General features: G+C 38.0%; 1 protein-coding gene across 4 annotated transcripts in view; it reads left to right on the top strand.

Moving 5' to 3' along the window:
* ARL15 (ARF like GTPase 15) overlaps positions 1-21145 on the top strand; it is a 232257-nt gene extending 211112 nt beyond the window's left edge. For 2 of the 4 annotated variants that reach the window (XM_069001321.1, XM_069001318.1), the window contains 2 exons: positions 2553-2597; positions 20829-21145. In XM_069001321.1, coding sequence (XP_068857422.1) covers positions 2553-2597; positions 20829-20981 — 198 coding nt within the window. In that variant the 3' untranslated portion in view covers positions 20982-21145. Of the gene's footprint in view, positions 1-2552; positions 2598-3358; positions 3420-20828 lie in introns of all 4 variants that reach the window. The other 2 variants (XM_069001323.1, XM_069001322.1) reach the window with 2 other exon arrangements.
* Positions 21146-22506: the final 1361 nt, after the last annotated feature.

Below are 22506 nucleotides of genomic sequence, written 5' to 3'. Positions count from 1 at the left end.
CCCTCACCAGCTTGTTAGAGAACGTCCAGAGGAGGCAATCAAGATGGTCGGAGGGATGGAGTACCTCTACTATGTAGAAAGTTAAGAGAATTGGGATTTTTCAGTCTGGAAATGAGAAATCTTCGAGGTCACCAAATTGTGTCATTCCTGAAGGGAGCCTAAAGAAAGATGGAGAGGGACATTTTACAAGGTCATGACAGGATAAGAGGGAATGACTTTAAACTGAAAAGAGAGTAGGTTTAGATTAGGCATTGGGAAGAAATTCTTTACTGTGAGGATGGTGAGGATTGATCAGACAAGCTGTGAATGATCCACAAATGTTCAATGCCAGGTTGAATGCTCCGAGCAACCTGGGCTAGTGGGTGGCATCCCTGCCCATTGCAGGGTGGCTGTAACTATATGATCTTTAAGATCTCTTCCAGCCTCGGCCATTCTATGTGTCTAAAGAGGTGATGTCTAAAGGAGAGCTAGGTCCTTCTTTGTCCTGCAAGCAAACCTACCCTCTCCACCTTTTTCTGTTGTTCCCTCCCTGGCAGTCTAACTTTTGGCTAGCTGATTGACTGAGAGTTCGGATGTATTCACTCCTCCATAAGGAATTTATTGAATAGCTAGACAATAAGCACTGGTAATGTCCCATGTTTTCCCAAAATACAAGGAGTTCTAAGGAAAACCCAAAAACATGTCACAGCTCCTTACCAACTCACCTGTCTCAACTCCCCTTCTGGGGTCGTGAGATGTGCCAGATCCAGGTGCTGCCAGAGCCTGTTTGTAAGTGAGTCTATTTTAGGAGACAGTTTCTGTGTAGAAATGACAAGTTTCCTTGTCCAAGGCACATACTCAGAAAAGAACAAGTCTGAGCTGGTGTCAGTTCCTAAAAAGAAGTGTTGTTTTTCTTCTGGCTAGCCATTACCTGGCTGAGCTTATTCCAACATATTTGGGATGGGGGTGGCTGGGAAAAATTGGAAAAAATTGCTTGCAAGTCAGAAGTGAAGTATTTACCCGAGTGGGACTGCTCAAAACTGGTAATCAAACACTTGGTGAGGTAACCTGCCATTTCAGGATTTTAATCCTTCCTTTCTGCTTTCCATCTGCAAAACTGGGAAAATAGTACTTATTTAGCTCACAGGGATAGATGACATTTCCTTCATTAATATCTTGGGCATAAGACGCTATTCTCACATAGAAAGTCTTCAAGAACTCAATAGTACTTTTGAGAAAGAGAGCTGGTATCCCTATTGTAATTTATGTTAATCTAAAGCTTGTTTCTGTCTCCTTAAGTGATGCCTGAAGTAGGTATGCCCTTAGAATGAAACCAAGTGATATAGAAGAAACCAAATTTTCTGAACTCACAATGGTCAACAGTATGTTTACATTAAGAAAATATTCCAAGATCTGAATTTTAATTTATTGAAGACATGGTTCAAATATTTTGCCTTCTTATATATATGATATATATGATTATCTATAGGATTCTAGGTGTTCTGTTAGCTGAATATTAGATACTATAACTGGTTATGAGGATGGTAAATGTTACCATATTGTTTTATTAACCATGCTTTCAGGGTATATCATAATGATGCATGCATGATCATTGGATTTGGCAGTGGTATTGTTGAACTAGAGTGGATAATAAAATGATTTGCAGTTGGTACTTGCATTAATGAAGGCATTAATTATAAAAAACTGTTCACATTGAAGCTTTTCCAGATTCAGGTGGGTCTGAAAGACAGGGAGTAGTGTGGTATTCCTTTAACATCTCAGTACTACTTGAAAAATACACTTTTTTAAACCCAGGATTGTGACCCAAAATACGAACTTTATGGAATGAGAGATTTCAACTGACTTCTGAAATGAATGGGAAACCCTGGAGAGAAATGAGTAGCTGTAGTGAAGATGGAGTTCTTATATAATAATGCCCCATATTGACTGCTTGCAATTTTTAGTAAACAAAATTAATGTGAAACTAATCATGATCTGAACTTTCTGCTTTAAGTTCTGTGTCGTTTCCTCTTTTTCTAATGGAATGTGTCTTTCTTTTGCTGTCTATATCCTTCACCATTTCTTCATCTATTCCTGGAGTCTCCTTTGAGCTGAATTATGTAAACAAGAAAATGAAAAAAAGGTCAACCTACCAAATAAAAAGCCCAACCAAGTAAAAAACCAAAAAAATCCCCCAAAATAAATAACCCACAAGCACTCAAAAATCCCCAACAAAAATCCCAAAAGGAACAAAAAAAAAAAAAAGAAAAAAAATGAAAAACCAAAAACAAAGAAAGAAAAGCAAACAAACAATCCCACAACTGTGTAATCCCCTTATTTCTCTTCCATTTCTGCTGGGCATACTTGACTTGATTTTAATGTAAGCTCACATCTGGAGCTCTAGTCACCATTTATGACTCCAGCATTTATATAGTGCCTCAGTCCTGCAGCATTCACCTTTGTCCGTGAGTAACATGGACCATTCTAGTGCTACAGTGAAATTTGAATAGGAAATGAAGCCAACTTTGCTCATAGCCGATGAATGCTGAGAAAATTTGCCTCCCTTATTCCAGGTGGCCAGTCAAAGCAAAAAAGGTGATCATTTAACCATGGAGTCTGTGAGTAAACTTTTTTCTATTTGACTGCTGTTGATATGCCAAATTCTCATCCTTCAGCCTAACTGCAGCTGGGTATTTGGTTGTCACTGGGAGCCAAAGGTGGGCTGGCAGCTCTCCAAGTGAAAGCTCTACTCTGCCACATGTATTTTAGACAAGTTCAGTCAAAAGCTTGCTATGTCTTTTACTTTGAACTTAAATGAGGAAGGAAGTTAGAGGGCTTTCTGGGAAAGCCTCTTCAAGAAGCTGGGCATAACTCAGATTCTTGAAGAGTTACAACTGCAGTACACTGGTACTCTGTATGCAATTTAATTGTCATAATCTGTTAAAACAACCTCTAGGAGAGTGCATTTTTTTTTGTTGTTTGAAAGCTAATGTCCAAAAATCAATTCCTCAGTCACTAGAAAAGAGCAAAGCAGACTTTCCAAGACAGAGAATACAATGAAAATAATGAAAATTGTCACACAGTTACACATGCGGTACTTTTGCAGTACAGACAACCCTGAGAAGTGGAAAACTCCTGAAGGTGAAGAAGAGCAGTCACACTTAGGCTGTCAAACATCTCAGCTGTGTGGTTGTAGAAAGTTTTGAAAGCACAGGTGTTGCTATGTCCAGTTGCAGGTTGGCAGTAATTGGCAACTGGCTTACCTGCTTACTTGCCATTAAAATTTATGCCTTTGTTGTTAATTCTAAATAGGATCAATAAGTTGTTTTGGTTTGTCAGACCAAGCACTTCTCTTAGCAGTGGTTTTGATGAACTGCAGCTTTGTAAATGTCGTGGGAGAGTGCTGCTGTCCAGACTCCTGCCCCTCTGCTAATTCACAGGTCAGTCCTGGGGAACAACCCAGTTTTTCAAAAGGAACAGTTTTTTTTCTCTACAGTTCTATAGTTCCAAATATTGTATTTGTACTTGTCTAATGGATTTGTTAAATTGTCTCCTTTTCTTGGATTTGTAATAGCAAATGGTCTCTAATACATATTTAATTAGTTGATTAAAATTAAATTATTAATTAGAGATGATCTTCTGTGAAGCAGAAGAAATTATGATGGGAGTAATCAAACATTAATTACTGAGGATTTTACTGATCAGCTGTCTGCTGAATATGCTATACTGCAGGTGTGTGATAGGAAAAGTAAAACTTTTCCATAACTTCAATTCCAAAACAGGTAAACTGTATCTCAGCCTCTTAGAGACAGAAAATGTTTTTTTCACATATGTTTTTTTTATTCATATTACTTTAAGGAGCATATTAACCTTTAATTGCCTTGCTTGTGTACACATAATAGTTCAAGATTTATTTAATATGCATCTGGCATTATAGCACTATAAAACTGAATAGTTTATAGAGGGTGGTATTCTCTTTCATGGTACAAGACTGGTGGCAAATCTGCTTTTATGACAGAGACAATAGATTTTAGTTTCAGGCTTACTGGCTTGTTGATTCCCTTTGCTTTCACCTCAGCTTTCCTGTTTTGGTAGCTGGCTATCAGTGCAGCTCTACACTGTTGGTTTTTAAAAATCACCTGAGGAAAGAGAATGTGTTTTGCTTGTTTTGTACATGAAGAATCATAGAACACACACATTGGCAAAGGATTCAAGAAGTTAGAGTTTAAATTTAAAACATTAAGATTTTCATTTTGAGCAAAAACTCACCAGCCATCCATTAGGACAGCCACATGTAAAACATTGAAGTATGAGCAGTCTGACTATACCAGTGACAAATAATTTGAAGTGTTTTCTGAACTAAGAACTGTTGTTCTAGATAGCCAGAGAGCTGAGCCATTCCCAGGTGGACTTGGAAGCATCCAACCCAAATATGAAAAGGAGAGTTAGCTTCCAAAATAAATTATTAGGAATAGACATTTGTAGTAGACAAAGCCAAATATGTTTTCCCTCTTCTGCTTTTATATCAACAGATGATGGAAGTTATTTAGTTTATACTGAAAATTTTGGAATGTGATAGTCAAGCAGAGTTGTCACACCTGTGTTATGCTTTCCTGGTTGTCTAGACATTCCAGCCTCCGTTCATTCCTGTGGATCTGAATCCATCACCTGTGCTTAATACTTATGTCTGTTGAAAAAGAGTAAATACTCCAAATGGTGTGTCAAGAACATGCTCTTCTAACTTCAAACAGGCCTTTAATTCTCTTGGGTTATGTGAAGTATATTGGTGTCAAGATAGAAAGATTACTTTAAAGAAACCAGGTGTTCATTCTCTTGAGATTTTTTTATGGACTTACCCATATATCTCCTGCTGTTTTCAGCTACATCAGCACAAGGAAGCATGTATTTTTGACTATGGTGCTGCAAGCTTTTCAAACACGTCTATGAAAGATGCCATCCAATTTGCTGTAATGGTTGTACATTTGTATGTCCTTCTTTGTTGCAATATGCCTTGCATTACCCAACTAAATTTCCTTCTCTTGAAAATGAATCTTACTCCATCTTCAAAAAGTTAAATTTATTTTTTGAGTTTGAGACACTGATACCACAGTTCACTCCTCTTTTCCTTACCTCAGTCATCTGTCAGCTTTCCAAAGCTTCAAAACTCTCAAGAGAGTACAATGCATGTCAAAAGTGAGAAGAGTGCTGTCTCAGTAAGTTTGACCTGATCAGGAAAATTTTCTTCTTTTCTTCTCCTCCCTTTTCACCCGAAATGACTTCTTCAGGAAACATCCAATCTTTCTGTAACTCAGTGGATCAAAGTGCTGTATTGTTGGATCTTAATCACATATGAATGGCTCCAGAAGGGATCAGAGCTTTCTTTGTTCTTTAGAGGCTTCTAGGCCAAAACCAGTGCCAGCAGCCATAAAGGAAATATGTAAACCTCTGTTTGGTCATTCAGTGAACCATGCCGCTCTAGGTTTGACCCCCACTTCTTTGCACTAGCTTCCTTCTGCCTAGATCGTGGCTATAAAGTATATTAACGCTAGCAATTGTAGGCAAAAGGATTATTTTTGTCTTTCTTTTTGATGTCTCTTCTAATTTTTCTCCTTGCTGTTTCCTGCTTCTGAATGTTCTCAGCTTTAAGCACAAACTAGGTTCAAAATGTTCCAGATTTGTCTGTATCAGACAGAGCATGGTCTACATCACTGTGGTGTCACAGTGTCTTGCAAAGTGTAAGTGCTAAGTATGTGCCAATATCAAAGTGTAAGACCATAAAAGTTTGGGTTTTTTTCCTGTAAAATGGGTTTCTGTTGTGCTGTGTGTTTTGCAGATTGGTTATAAGTAGATGGACTGCTCTATTCAATTTTTTTTTTTTTTTACTAAGGGGTTTTACTTCTTTATAGTCCGTCAAGATACTAGAGGACATTCCTTAGGACATTAACAAGACATCGTATTCTCCTTTTGCTTCAGCTGTGAATTTTTGAGAAGCCATTTTAATGATAATGTCACTTTATATTTTTATATGATACAAGCTGAGATATTCTTGCATGTAGACTAAGGTGTAGCCTATCTCTAAAGTGCAGTCCTTTGTCTTTCTTAACTGTTGTATCAAGCATGAATCAATTGTGTAACTGATAATAAACATACTATGTCTGAATGTTTGTAGTGAAAGGAAGACAGAGAATGAGAAGTTGCAAGTTATTCAGGGTATTTGTGCAAAACCACAAGTGTTGTTTATTGGGTTATCTGTCTGTTACTGACATGCTTTAAAATGCCATCCAGTGAAGCGGGCAAACCAAACAACTTAGCTGATCAATCATATACTGTGGATACTGAAAAGCAAGTAATTGAACTGTTCATGTTTGCTCTTTAGGTCAGAAAATTCATTGTGCAAATTAAATGACAGTTCACAGAAATAAGGATTAGTTTATATATGCCTTTTGGGTGTCCTGGCTATTTTAGTAGAATATAACTTCAAATGTAGTTTCATTGGCTTTTTCTCTTCATATACTGTATCCATAAAAACAGACAAGGTTAAAAGGGAAAGAACTTTGTGTTTTATCTTACAGTTCTGGCAAAATTCAGAAAAGTCAGATATGTTAACCTTTAATTAAAAATGGAGTATACAAATCCTATTAGAAGCATTATGGTCTTGCATGTGTTTCGTATAAAATGAGCAGATTTGCTCTCTCCCCTCCCACAAGAACAGCTAAAGATCTAATCAGACCACTGGCCAGTGTATCTTTTATAGGGTCCAGTTGTACTTGTTTGTCCACGTTTGTCTTTAATCTAAACCCAGGTGATTGAATTTATACCTTTTTACAGATAGATCCTGTTAACACATTTTAACTCTTGTCAAGGAAACAAAGGAAACATTTTTTGTTTTCTATGACAAGTGTCACTGTTTCATCTTGATTTTTCTAAACATTGTCCACTTTTCAGTATACTCTTCTTCCACTGTTGTCAAGTCCTTTTGCAGATTGTGCTTTCTAACTGGCAGACATCAAACTGATACACTACCAGCTGGACTGGTTTTTTTTAATATGAAGTCATTTCTGCTGTGATGGATTAGACATCTTTTGAAGCAGGATGTTTTATTGCTTGTAAGTCATCTAAAGCCATTTTATATGGATGATCTCTGCTTACCCTCTCCAATTCCTGATGCACTGCCTGTGGTCTGACTGACATGTCCTTTCTATTAATCTGTCTACAACTGGTCTTATAAAACAGTGTGGCTAGTGGCACTCTTCACTGCATGCTGAGGAAGCTGCTGTACAATGTGCAAATATTACTTATTTGAAGTCTTGAGAATTTGATTCATCTCCAAAACAGTTTTGCAGTAGGCAACATAGCATCTTTACCAACTTTTCTGGAGCAATGTATAAAACACTTCATAATATTAATTTTTTTTTTAAATGTTGTTAATGCTTCATCTTGTAAGGAGGTAATTTCTTTTGTGAGAGGACAGTTGGAAATACTACATTATTAATATTTAAAATTCTAGCTCTTTGCCAAGTAGACCTTTTTTGTTATAAGCCACTAAAGCATCTGAATTACTAGCAACATACCGTTAGTACACTGATTCACTATAAAACAATTGAATCATTTTTCAGTTGTGGAAGCAAACATAAAACATTAGTTTGCAATTTCTAGTCTTTTCAGTAAAACTGGCATGATCTATATGTTTTTATAGGACTGTACTAAATATTCAAATCTAAAATGTTATTGAAGAACATATTTTTAGCTTTGGGTGTTTTTTAATATATTTAAATCTATTACCTCCTTGCAATTGTTTCTTTTTCTTTGACATCTGGACCACTGTAAAGCTGAAAACTCTGTCTATGAGCTGGAGATCGAAGACTATTCTGTAACCTGTTGCTAGTTATCCCCCTCTCATGCCACCCACTCAATAAAAGACATAACAGGATAGTAATCTTAAATATAACTGGAAGTGCCAAGAACAAAGCTATGATATAGTGCTACTTTCAGGCTATAGAAAAATCACAACCTAGATTTATTTTTGGTGCTTATGGTTGAAGGATGTTCTGTTTGTTGTTTTATTGCCTTTGTAATACTTCGGAGCTGCACAGGCTGTGGTGATATAACAATAGATCCTGTACTACACATCTTGGCATAGAAATAGCAGAATAGTTTAATTGTATTAAACCTTTCAATTATTGCCTCACAAATGGCTATTTGTTCTTGATGGGTTTCTCATTCAAGTAACCCTCAACCTCATAAAATACTAAACTCATACTGCAACCTACGCTTTATAATGCCAGATTTTTTCCCATTTTGAGTTTACGCAGTTAACTTGTATCAAGTTTAAAAATAATGCTTTAAAAGAATCAATTTCATGGTGAATGCATCTAGTCAAACAACTCATTTAAACAACATCTTACTCGTGTGTAGCAGACCGTTTTACAAGTAACTGAGAGTTTTACAAGCCTGTGTTTCAGACAGGATAATTGGTTGTTTCTCATATGTGAGCTTGGAACTTAAACTTGTTAACTTCAATATACAGAACCTTTTCTGGCTTGGTAAGGAGTGTTTAGTTAAGGTCTTCTTAGCTATAGACATATATAATAGTTCGTTATTGAGAAGTGGTAAAATGGTACCAATTTTGAATATTGGTAGAAGCTTCTGTAGAAGCTAGTGGTTATAACCTTTTAGATTACCACTAGTGGTCAGCAAACTTAGCCTATGGTGATTTCTAATGTAAAGTAAACTCAATTAGCAAGTGCAGACTTCTGACTTACTTTGAGCATGGGAACTCAGAATTTAAAGAGGTGATTTTACCTCTTACTAGACCACAATTTTGAATAGATAGCTTACTCTCTAAGGTGAGTGGAGAAGGCTTAGAAAAATCTGTTGCATTAAGATATTTTAATCAACTGATGCTAATCTTCTCATCCTCATCAAAAGTTAGTGTCAGCTATATATTTGCTATATTTGATTCCCTTTTCAGTGCAGTGCTTACCCTAGGTGTAACACCAGGGCAAAACTGCAAGTCACATCCGAAGGTAGAGGGAAGGAGCTGTCTGTCAGCTTCCAAAAGCCAGGTTTCCCTTTCTGCTGGAATCACTTGACAAGTATCTGCTTTTGTTTTTCGTTGATACAGTCATGATAATTGGGGCATTACTAGGACATAGCACCTGCTTCCAGGTGCTTTTCTTTAGAAATAATCTGGCTTTTCAATTATTTTAAAGGTACCCCACAGCTGGAGTGTACAAAGGAAAGCCTTAATTCACTTAAAGTAACAACAGCTTTACTACAAAACCTGTTTTAAGCTTCTTCAATATTATTTTCAGTAGCTCTCCTTTAAGGAGACCATAAGTTTTACAAATGCTGTCAGTCAGAGTTTGGCCAGTCCTTAGAGAGATGAGAGGGGCATTTTATAAGGGCATGTGGTGATAGGACAAGGGGGAATGGCTTTCAAATGAAAGAGAACAGGTTTAGATTAGGTATTGAGAAGCAATTCTTTACTGTGGGGGTGGTAAACATTTGAACAGGTTGCCCAGAGAAGCTGTGAATGCCCCATCCCCAGAAGTGTTCAAGGCTAGGTGGGATGGGGCTTTAGACCAGGTTGTTCAGTGGAAGGTGTCTCAGCCCATGGCAGTGGGGTTGGAATAGGATGATCTTTAAGGTTCCTTCCAACCCAAGCCCTTGTATGGTACTGTGGGGCTGGTTTGGGGTTTTTTTATGTTGTCTTGGTTTGAAAGACAGATATCTGCTAAGGAAGGCAGGAGCCTCCCTTGGAATGTTAAATGTAACCCCCTTCCCTCCAAATTATTATAATTTTGAAATTAAGGGGCCTTCAGGCAAAGATATTAGAAATAGGAATAACAGTTCTTTGTATAAAACAGTTCTATATATAAAACAAGGCAAACAAACAGCAATAACTATGGCAGTAACAGCGAACAATCCCAAACCCAGTCCCAGCCTTCTCGGCTGTCGGGCCCTTTCCCCTCGGGTGCAGTTCCGCTCGCAGCCGGCAGGGGCGCTGGCGGCTCCCGGTGAGCAGGGCAGGTGCGATGGTTCCCCCGCGGCTGCAGGGGGCGCTCCGGAGCGAGCTCGGGGAGCAGCGGCACCGGTGCCCTGGGATCCCGGGGAGGGATGGGACAAAGGCTTCACAAATGCCTGGCCAGCCGATCCCGGTGCCCCAGCAGAACTCTCGGGAACAGGAGGCTGGAACAGCAGGGACGAGCACAAATACCTGGTGGCAGACGAGATGTATCAAACTCCAGAGCTGTGGCGGGAACCCCGGGAGGTCTGGGCAGGCAGGGTGTGCAGGGCTACAGAGTAGCGAAGGCTCCAAGCGGTGACAGGGGCAGGGCGGCTGCAGCCTGGCTCCCAGTGGGGCAGGGAAAGGCCAGCTTGGGATCCTGGGGCTTCCCCTGAGGCACCCCAGCAGATGGTGAAAAGGTCCCTCTTTTAGTGAGGTAGGGTGTTAAATAGGGTCCCAGTGTAACAGCCGCTGCCGCAAGCAGAGCTCCACTCACGGTAGAAGGAAGGCAGCAGAAGGCAGAGCCCCGCAGTGGTGATGAATTCTCCCCACAGCAACTGCAGCCTCTCTCCCCTCCGAGAGCACAAGAGAGCTAGGGGGTCCACCCAATCTCTTTTTCCCAGTTCAAATATTGTAGCATCTCTGCCCTACACAAGGAAACCCCAGGTAAGACAGAGTAGTCAGCTGGACCGTTCCCCCAAGCTGCGGCCAGGTTTTTTGTCTCTCTTAAGTATCCAGTCATTATTGTCTCCTAGCAACACATATGGGGAAAATTCCTTAACCAGAAAAACAAAAGGAGAACTCCTAAAACCCCAACAAATGTGAAGGTTGATATCCTTCCTGAGGTATCTGTGTATCTCTCTTCTTTCTTGTATTTGCAGATGGACTAGTTTGAAAACAAACCAGTGGGAGATCCCAAGTCAGAATTATAATTTAATAGGAAAATTAAAATAAATGCAATAGTACAAGAACACTGACAGAGTCAGGATACAGCCTGACGCCCTGTTAGTCAGGGTGGTGGTAGCAGCCCAGGTGAAGTGGTCCTGTTGAAGCAGTTATCCTGTAGAAGGATCTGGTGTTCACCTGAAAGTCCATTTGTAGCTCTTGTCCCCTGGGAATCCAGTAGGTGAGCCTGCTCATGCTGTTCCAAACCCCTGATTATATCCAGGTGGGAATGCTTGGCTCCTCCCCCCTGGGCAGAGCATCTCACAATGGACTGATGTAATTCTATGAGTCATGTGGTGGGTCCTTGATTGCCCATTAAACAGAGATAGCCCCCAGAGGGAGTCATCAGGGATGAGTCATGGTAGGAGATAAGGAACACTGCCCCACTTGCTTTAACAGCTTGTGAAGATGATCATAGAATACATGCTTTTGGTTACGTCTTACATTGTAACCTACGGCAGCACTCTTGGTCAACTGCCTATTATTTAGTCTCTTTCCTTGAAGTGTGGATCAATATAATGTAGGGAAGCGCTGTCTTGGTGCAGTAAGAGAAAAATACTCATTATTCATTTTCTTATGCCTTCACATGGAATATGTTTGCTAAAAGACTTTTCAGAAAGTCTGCTGCAACCTATGGTAATGGAAGGAATAACACTGGCACTTAAAAAGCAGAGAGATTCTGGCCCATTACCTTTAAGTTCAAGAGTCGAACAACTCACCTCTTCAGCATTCCATTGCATTCGCCCATCTTCTCCAAATCCATCTGGTCATCCGTGTCTTTTCCAGTACCACTGCTACAAATCTCTGCATTAATTTGCTAATATTACTTCCCATTTACTTGGTAAAGTGCTCACTTTTTTTCCGTATCAGTGATTGCTTATGCATTTCATATCATTTTAGAGTTAGTGGAAGATTTGTTTTGCATGTGGATGTTCTCGTGTGAACAGGACTGTGTCTGAACTGAGCTGTGTAATTTTTCTCTTAGTGTTCTTGTGCTTTATAAAGAAATCTGAAAGCAGTGAGGGGGCCTTACTCAACAAAGCATGAAGGGGTTCTGCGATAATTCTAGCTGGAGAGTTAAAAAATATCAATAAATAGATGAGTCTGGTGCTGCCTGGTATAGTAGTTTTAAGTGGTGGCTTGCTGTGAGTTTGGAAATATTAATCTTTCCAGAGACATGGACCTAGAAAACCCAAAGTACAAATCTGCATCCTCTAACCACATGGCGGGAAGACATCCTCAGAAACAGCTCCCACAGAAGCTCCTGTTGCTGGAGAAGCTGGGAGGGTCACAGAGCCTGTGGCATTCTGGCAGCCAGCAACGGAACCTGGCAGAGGCATGGTCTCTGGAAACACTGTTTGCTTAACAACTGTTTTATGTTAACTTTTTGAAAGTGGCTTTATTACACAGTTTCTGCTTTTGAACAAGAAATGGTTAATTGCTGTTAGTTCTGGGCTTCCGTTGCCTCTAAGCAGACTTTGTACAACAAGTAATTCTCCCATTGGCAAAGGACCTGAAATGAGGTTGGAAGCATCCTACGCTTACACACTGTGCTCTGTACCTGGTAAGGAACAAGTGAAATAGGCACAACCACTGTCTATCTCTTCTTGTGGGAGCACACACTTCACAGAACCACAGCTACTGCTGAGCGGCTTTTCTTTTGCGCTCACACTGACTGATAACTTGGAACAGTGTCAGCAGTGTGGATGTGGGGAGCCAAACACAAAGCCCTTAGAAATACTGTTCTTTGCTGCTGATACAAGGGTACATGTCCATACAGTGTTTTGATGCTTTGCAGACGTGGGCACAGTATACAGATGTTATTTATTCAAGTACTAGATTTATGTACATGTTCAGGCAAATGCAAATGAATCATCACACATGCACTTCTCCAGAAAATACTGTTTAACTGTTATCTGAACAGAAAAAATGCTATTTGCAGAAAGGTTGTGATAAATAAGGATTGATCATTGGACTTCTCATTACTGTAAAGGTTATTTTGACATTCAGCATCGCAGGTGAACTTTTCTGAATTGGGGAGGGTAAAATCTCAGCACTTTTGTCTCAGGTTTTATTACTAGTTCAAACCACAATCTGTAGTTAAAACTAGCATATTTTGCTGCTGAAATCAGCATACTCTGTCAGTTGTTTTACATTCTGAAGTAAACCATGAGTACCTGCAGTCTATTTAAAAAAAAAGGATGCTACAAAAACTCTGTAATCTCTGAAAGATATTTCCTAAAGGTCTTGAGTGTCAAGTCTGTACTAGTTATTTATATTCCTTAAGCTATTTAACTGAGGTTATAACAAAAACAAACCTGAGTGAGAGACAGTAGAGAGGAGATGAGTGGTGGTATAGTAAAACCTTTCAGTAGGTTTTCTGTAAAATCATCTTTGGATATGTTCCATTCTGTATTTTTTGCTAACACATTAGGGCAACAATAGTAATTTAAACAAGTTGTCCTAACTTTAAACAAGTTTGAATTGATCTTATATTCAGTCATTTTTGGTACAGCTGAAGAATATACTTGGATGTTCTAAGAATACACTAAAATAGAAAATTGTCCTTATATGCAGTAAATTGGCATTTTTGTGTCTGTGCTTTATGTGAAGGAAAAAAGATATGTGAATTTTAGATGTCCTCCAAACAGCTATCTTTAACTAGGGCTAATTTTCAGCATTACTCTTTAGGATTTTATAGTCTAACACTTTACCTGTAAGCGCGTAACTGTCAGACAGTATCTGTGGCAACCCAAATTACTTAATAAAACACAGTGGGTAAGAGAGAAAGCAAAAGGAGCAGTAACTTAAAGTGATGTCTGATTTTCCCTTCTGAGTAATTCTCTGAAGTAAAATAAGAATTAAAGTTGCATTAAGGAAAAGTATTTTACTATGCTTTCATTGCATGCATTTTTGTACAGTACCCTCTTCCCTGTTCTTGTTTCCCTTGTCACTTGAGATGCTGTTTCTCTCACTCTAGAGTTGGATAATTGAGAGTCCTTGTCTTGTTTTTCCAGTTTTGTGATTATATGAACCTTAATCTGGAAGTCTGTTTTTCTCTATATAAGTATGCTCTGCTCTTTTTGTGTTATTTGTATTTCTTCCAGTTGTAAGAAAAGTACATGCTTATATGAAGGGAATATCCTGGGTGAGTAAGACGTGGACGGCAAAGCCTAGTTGGATGTTTTTGGCAGCTACACATGATTTACTGTTTCTTTTGTATAAAATAACAGAATCTAACAAAAAAAAATCTAATGCCCTGTAGTACACTGATGTGTGGTGAAGACTTGTGCAAAGAGTTGATGGATCCTAGTAGCTTCTCAAAGGCTGTCTTTGCTTCCATCCACATACAAATCTCAGTGCTACTTCTACAACCTCTGCACTTTTCTGTCGTCACTCTCATCCATCTTATTTGTCCAGACCCATTGTAACATGACTATCTGTAAAAAAAACCCCATCTTATCCATTTCAAAAACCTTCCAGCTCTTTAGCTCACTCCCCCTTTTCTTGTCCCATGCTTGCATTTGTCAATACTCCATGATCTCTGGAATGGTGTGGCTATGCTGATTTTTCAGGCATTCAATTTCTTAATTTTGAATTGTTAGTTATCTTCTTTAAAATATATTTCTTTCAGCTGTCACTTGCAATCTGAAAAGTGTTGTCACTTGTGGCCACTGGAGTTAACAAGGATGGAAAAGTGCACAAAGCACTGTGTACATTGTTTTAAGTGACTGTTTTCTTCTTTTTAAAGACTTAGAAGCCAAAAAAACCATCCGGCTCTCTTAGAAAGCTAAGTGCAAAGCTCAGTTGGACATGTTTCAGTAGTCTTTTTTAAAAGGTGAAATCTAAAAGAAAAAAAACAAAATTGAAATCTGTACAAAGTAGAAATACCCATTTGTAAAGCATTCACCACTACTTGTGAGACATACTACAAGGCCTCTGATGGTTTCGCAATCTTGTCTAGAGAAATCTGCTATCACACAGAAATGCTGAAGAAGACAGACTTGTTTTTACTTTTGATTTTACTTCAGCAGGTTGTATTTTAAAGTTAAAAAATAAAGGGGCACCTCAATTACATAAATCTGATTATCATAATATGTACTTAATGGACTCACTGCAAATTTTTAACATTGTACATACAGACTTTGAATTCCTTGGCACAGTAAAGTCAGTGAACAGTGAAATATGTATCCTCAAAGAGCTAAAATATTAAAGCATTTCTGTGGCTGATAGTGTTGCTGGACCTCAGCTGGCATTCCTGGGAGTAGCCCTGTGCATAGGTTGCTCCACACCACAGCACATCACTATCCCTTCTCATCATCTGAGGCACTTTGATTCCCCTCCCTGTTGTATAAGAGATATTGCGTATGGAATCAATAAATGAGGTACAGGTGCTTTAGGAGGAGTGCTTATGATGCATAGGTGCATTACAGGGATCCCTCTAGACAAGGATGAGATCACTGTTTCACTGTGAAGAAGAAGCATAAGAGCAGGCATACGTGAAGTATCTTTTCAGGAGAAGTGAAGTGTCTCTGTAGGATGAATAAATATTACAAAACTTTGGCTGACAGTTGTGCACGTTACAACAGCTGCTCTGGTCAGACAGGAGGTCCTTTTTAGCTAAGTGGGCTGTCAGATAAGGAGCTTTCTTCAGGAAAAGCATGGATGTGTTAACTCCTGTATGACAGTGGATTGAACCAGTTGATTTAAGATTAAGTGGCTATCAGTCCACTCCATACAATCTTACAAATCACTGTACTCAGAAAAGAAACAGCAGAAAAGTACATGTAGCAGCTCAAGAGGCTGTGCAGTTTGCAGTCCAGCACACCAACATAGACTAGAGTGGATTTCAATTTACTTTTTAGCGTCAGTGGTGATTTAAGCAATGAGTTCTACTCTATGGTTAGTAGGTCAACATTTGTGGTTTCTATTTAATTTGCCAGAATTTCCTTTCTTTTGTTTTCTCTTTTCTTCTTTTAGACATGACTTCTTTTACCTCTAATACCATCCTTTTCCTTACTGCAACTGTTGAAAGCTTTTTTGTTTATTTTAAAGTCTTCTGTAGCAGTATAAATATACTCTGAGCCACTAATTATGGTATTTTTTCTGTGCCACCTGCAAGCATTTTACCTTTTTAGCTGCACAGTTAATTTTCTTTAAGTTCCTAATTTTATGTAGTTTCCCTTTTTAAAACTTAATGCTATGTAAAGGACTCTTGGCTTTTTCTATTCTCCAAATATACTAAATTTGCACAAGAATTGTTACAGGCAGCTTGTCTGTTGTTCCTGGAGCTAGCAAGCAAAATTCCTTTTCTCTCCTTCATCTTCTAAATGGTTGCTCCAAAAAGCAGATTATTATGATGTCTGAAAGGATATTACCAGCATCACAGCTCAGTGAAACTTTGACGGTGTGAATATGGAATACCCCTGTCTCCCATTATTCCTTTGTTTCTTGTCCATGCAGTTTTGGAATGGATGAATGAAGCATGTCTTATAGTTAATACATGGATTCAGCAAATTAGATGATTTTACTTTAATTCATACCTTCATCAGTCACACTTTTGCAGTAATACTTGGTAAATCTGTAAAGGTCTTTCAGAAATTTACACTAGTGGGAGCACTGACAAGACCAGGCAGCCTTTGATGGATGTAATAGACATGTTGTGCTACAATTTTTTTGTCCCAGTGAAATTATTCAATAAAACAGTGATGAATGAAAAAATATTTTATTCATTAAGTTCTCCATTTACCAGCCCAGTAATGTAAGTGACTATCTGAATTTTGTATTTGTTTACAACAGATTAGTCACAGTGGGCTGGAAGCTTTTCTGTGTTGATGAAATTTGGTAGTATAATTTTGAATTTGAATGAAAAATAATGCTTTCAATCAACTTTTTTTTCATGTTGAATAATAGGGATTACTCTTTTCATATATTATAATATCTAAGTTTTCCTGTAGATCTTGTGTTCACATGTGTGGTGAACTGATTAGATGATGAGGTTCAGTAATCGAACATAGAAAAGCTTTCAGCAGGGCCTGGTTACTCAGCTTACGTATATCAATTTAGTAACATCAGTTCCACACTGCTATGATAATTTACACCAGCTGAGGTTCTGGGCACTGATCCTTTTTATTGTGTCTTGACTTTTCTAGCACGTAGGTTAAGCAACATTTGATAACCATATGTTTAGTGTATTGTGCCAGTGGAATAGGACTTAGAAGGTGGAGTGTGGGAAGAGTGGGAATTGCAAACACGTATTGTTAGATTTTATTGACTTCAGAATGTGGCGTAAATACAATGCCAGGTTCTCTATAAAACAAGGCCCCCATGTGGAGTCAAGACATACAGTGAGATCTTGTAAAAATTAGTAAATAAACCTTAAAATTAGATTTAATTGGTTGTATTTTCTTCTTAGATTATATCTCAAAAATTTAGCAATCTCAAAGTAAACTCTTAAAAATGCAAAGCCAGTATGTAAAAGCACATCTAATGTGTCAGACTTCTGAAACATGTTTGAGTCTTTATATTCCACTGCAGCATCCATGAACAGGCAGAAGGCTTTTCACTGTTTATGCTGAGGGGAAGAGAGGAGCCTCTCTTAGGAACTCACCCCTTTGTGCTAGTGAAATTGAAAGGAGCTGTAAAATAGTAACTTCTGATTATGCAAGAGCTACCTAGGTATGTGAGTATTCAGAGAATTTCAGCTTTCTTTGGATACTTTGGTGATCACTGTACATCCTCTTAGGAAATCTGCAGGGAATGAGTGTGGATGATGGTCAGTGGGGCAGAAGGCAACTAGAAAAACAAATGGGGATGGAGAGCTGAGAGCATTCCAGTGGAAAATTCAACTATATAAAAAGAGTTGGGCATCTGATTGTGTCAGTCTTTTCATGTTTCATCTGTTGCATGTAAAAAATGATTATCTTTTCAAGTCTAAAGAAAGTACTTTGCTTTTAGAACAGAATTACTTCTTCTGAGTTAAAGGGAGGAAAAGTTATATTAAATTGGAAAATATTTGTGCAAACTTCTTTCTGGAAGTTTCAAAGTTCAGAGAGCTCGCTTGCAAAACCTTGAGGTTTAGCAAACTCCATTGTGGTGTGAAGTTAAAAGGAGGAAATATAGTAACACACCACAAAGTGTCCCTTGGGTTGTGGAAAATCACTTCTGTGCTACTTCTGGTTTAGTTAGTTATTATTTGTAAGCCAATTAGTGTTATTTTTCTAGATTTCTGTATTAGACACGAGTCATCCAGCAAATCTTTTTTTTTCTCTGCAGAAGGTATGAATAAAATAGCTGTTACTTGTATGAATATAATCAGTTGTGTTTTCATGCCAGTATCAAACCCTCACATTTAAGAAACAACTGCCTAACAAACACTTTCATTTTAACATTCATCTAGGATCTATTAATGCAGATACTCTGAACTCTTCCTTAGTGTGGAAAGTGATGACAGCACATCACTGATTTAGTAACATTTTGATTACACAGCTAGAAATACACAAAAAAATTTTAATCAACTTTGGGCATTGAAATAATTTATCTACAAAATTTGTTTCACTAAACCAGTTGGTGCTGTTGGCATCTGCAGTCACTAAAATATAGCTTAAAGGCATTGTGTTTTTTTTGGCTAGAGGCTACCTTGGTAACTTGGGTTGTATTTGCCCACAAATGCACAAGACTCAGTGCTAGTCTGCTTACTGCCATCATTTCCTTGAGCATGTGTTTCTACTTTTAAACCCAAGTGCTGTTCTTACAATGTAATGACCTTCCTTCATAAGGCAGAGCCCTAATTCAAGAGGCTGTGTAAAGAAGATTGCAGACTGACTTCAGTGAGCTCCAGAGTCTGATGGCAATAGTTTTCCAGTAGAGGGGGTGTGGTGGACATCCTCTGGGTTGTGGGTCTGAAACATCTCAAATTACTCAGCCATATTTGTCAGCTTAACACCAGCGGGCAGCTCTATCCACTAGCTGCACTGACACTTTGCTTTGTTATCCTTTCGTGCAGCTTTTGCTTCCTCCCCTCATGTGACAGTCAAGGAGGATGAAACAGGCAATAGAGCTTCCTTTCCCTGCTTCTCCAGTACTGTGATCAGTGCCATTAACTCAGTATATTAATGGGGATAATAAATTCAAGCTGCTGGAAACGTTGCAATACATCCCTTATAGAGATGAGTATCTTGGTTTTTATCACATATAATCGTGCTAACATATCAGATACTGATGTGGTACTGAGATAGCAATGCTAAAAATAGGTATATTGATATTAAAATAGTGGTGTGTTGAAACCCCATTTATTTCTACTCATATATTTTCTAAAATTTGTGCAAGGGGAAGTGAATGTCAAGTACCACACTTCATTTTCAAATGTTATTGATAGAATTCTACTTCGATGGAAAGAGATTTAAAATTTTTCACAGTGTCATTTCTGGGTAAGCAGAAATTCTCATCTCAAAACCACCATTTTTCCCCTGATATTTGTTACGAAACATTCTGGTTGAAATTCCTTTCTGAAAAATAAGAAAGCCTTCCTGACACATAGTCATGGTTGAATTAAAAATCATGTGAATTGATACAACTCAACTTGGTTTCTTCTGTTAGAATACATTAATAGATAAACAAAACTGTTGTTTATTCTGTCAGTAGACACTGTAAGAGCTACATAGAGATGTTGCAGTTTGTATGGACTTTGAAAGCCTTTCTATTTTTCTTTCTCTTTTTTTATTCCTTCTGTACATGGAGCCTTACTCAGTGTGGCTCCAGTTGCCTGTCTGGGGCCTCTACTGCCTACCATGTTATTAGTAACTGTTCCTGTAATTGTGCTGCATTTTTATGGCACAGTCTGTGATAAAAGAAAATTAAGAGTATTTGGCAATAATTCCCACAGACAAAAATGTGCAAACTAAGTCAGGACTAAGTATTTCTGTTATATATGGACAGTAGCAAGAACTGAGGGTTATAGTTTTGGATGTAAAAACTAAATGTCTATTGAACAAGTCAAACATGAGTAGACTTCTGGATCAAATACGTTTGAAGACTAAAATTTTAATGAAAACAGTAAACTGGACCAGTATAACCTGCAGGTTACTGTTCTCTTCTAAGAGACATCAGAAACATGTTTTGATATTGTACTTTCTATTTTGAAAAGTGATTGGAATATACCACTGAACTAAAATCTTTCCTTTCTCAATCTTTCTGGGTCTGTATTTGTGCCTTGACAGTTGATGCAATGTCAGTAATGATTGGTGTTTCCAAGAAACTGCATCATGTCTCATGTATAATACTTATTACTATCCTCCTAACAGTAGTGTGCTAGTCTTCTGTGTTTAATTTTAGAAAAGCTAAGTAATTTTGAAAGAATTTTTATTTTTATAGGATTTTCTTGGTTACTAAGAGATGCTGTGCTATAGCTCATGTTTGTCTGGAATGTTTAGGATCTGTACATTTTTTATGTTTAATTTTGATGTTAGAGTAGTATGGTGACAAATTCTACATCTTAAGTGTTTACCAGTAAGAGTATAATGAAACATACATTTTTAACATTAAAATACAAATGCAACCTGGAATTTCTTACTTATTTTTGCTGGTTCGGGTATGTTTTTGAGCACGTATTTCGTGTGTTTTGCTCTTTGCCTCAAGTCAGTACAATTCTTCCTCGGACCTCCCATGCTGTTAAATGTATGGGTAGAATGGTAGCTTCTAAGCAGGTCACTCACCCCTAAAGAAACACTTTCAGGTCGTGTCATATAACCTGTATTATAAGAGCAGCTGTGGGTAAGATTCTAAAAATGAATATCCTGATTTTTTTGCTTGTTTTTGTTTGGTTTGGTTTTTTAGATGTGAGACAGAGAATTGTCATAATGTAATACATCAGTCTCTTTTTTTTTTTTCTTAATAGATAAAAAAATATTTTGAACTTGAGCCACTTGCACGTGGAAAGCGCTGGATTCTTAAACCCTGCTCCTTGGATGATATGGAGGCAGTAAAAGACAGCTTCTCCCTTCTAATAAACTTGCTAGAAGAGAGAGACTTCGAACCTTCAAGAATGTGAAAGCCCAGAGAAAGAAGTGGTTCCCACACATCACTGTACCTGCTCACTCTGTCACAGCTTAATTGTGGTGTGGTATCAAGGCTGGGCTGTGATATGTTGTTCATACAGAGTTAATGCAGAATGTCGTTTCATTAAAATAAATGTTCTGTGAATCAGGTACACAACTATTTCCAGTAAAGTTGTCTACACTACTGAAGTAGGAAGTTCCTCTTTGTTTACCACTATTTCTGCACACTGCATGTTGCTTTCTTGCATCGCGATCATCCTTGGTAGAAAATGTTACACGCACAAAAGTAACGTAGTCCATAAAGGAGGAATTCCACGTATTACCTTGGATTTTAAAAAATAACTGATGTCTAAAGAATCTGTGAGTCTAATTTAGCTTGTTTATTGACCTCACATTATGGAAAAGCACAGCCACTGAGAACCTTAATAGGATACCTAAAAGGCAAGGAGTTTAGTTGAGTCCTCTTCTAAAGTCACTGCATAACCCTGCCAGAGGCAGCGTGGTATTTTGCTGGAAGTTTACTGAAAAGTAAATTAATAAATAGATGTGCACAGATAACAGTACTTGGGGAAAATAGCTTACATAAACAGGTGATCTAAGTAAAAAGGCTTTTAGAAAAGTATAGGAAAGATTTTAGAAGTATAGAGAAGTTGGATAAAGTAATAAATTTCATTGAAAGTAGTTTTCCATAAGAAAAGCAGAGCAAATACCTGTTCATCTGTGGAGGCTTTATTACTAGTTAGAAGTGTAAGTGATTTTAAGTAAGGATTGCTTCCTCTATCACTCATTCCTAGACTACTACTGTTATTGTAACATTGCCAAGGCATCTATCCCATAATTAAGGGTCTTCCAGTGTTTGTACTACAAGCTTGTCTTTTCAAGGGGATTATATCTTGTTCTTTCAAACTTCCTGTGGGCTAAGTGTTACTTAGAAGACAAAGAAGTAGTAATTGGAAACAACATTTGCAATACATGAATAGAATAAGAATAGAAAAAGTCTATTTGGTTCAAGTAACACAGTCCACATTTCCTGTTTCTGTATTTTCCCCATTGCAGATTTGCAGTATTTTGGCTGCCTTTTGTTGATTTTTATAAACCTTATAAACTGATTTGGTCCATTAAAGAAACGTGCCAGGCCACTGGTTCACCAAGTCAGTGACAACAGGGTATGTGCAGATCAGTCACTGGACTGGTGCATGCCTTGAATGCTGTGCCTTGCGCATTCAGCAACCCTTGTGCATGAGTGTCTGCAAACACAAACTCAAGTGAGATGTCATTAGTTCTTCATCGACTCTGCTTCTGTCTTGAAACACACAATGCCTTGTTTTCAGGGCTTTAAGCAACATATCTTTCCACTCTGAGCATTTATCTTCTGTTTGAAGTTTATTGTAGTTTCTCACTAGTTTATTTGGGGATAAGAAAATAGCGAATATCAGCATTTAAAGGCTTATAAAAGCCATTTCTCTATTACTTGTAATTTTACTCTTTGTTAAGCAAAATGTTTCTCATAGGTATTTT

Source organism: Aphelocoma coerulescens (genome assembly GCF_041296385.1).
Source record: "Aphelocoma coerulescens isolate FSJ_1873_10779 chromosome Z unlocalized genomic scaffold, UR_Acoe_1.0 ChrZ, whole genome shotgun sequence".
Classification (NCBI taxonomy): domain Eukaryota; kingdom Metazoa; phylum Chordata; class Aves; order Passeriformes; family Corvidae; genus Aphelocoma; species Aphelocoma coerulescens.
This window is presented reverse-complemented; position numbering and strand designations above follow the sequence as displayed.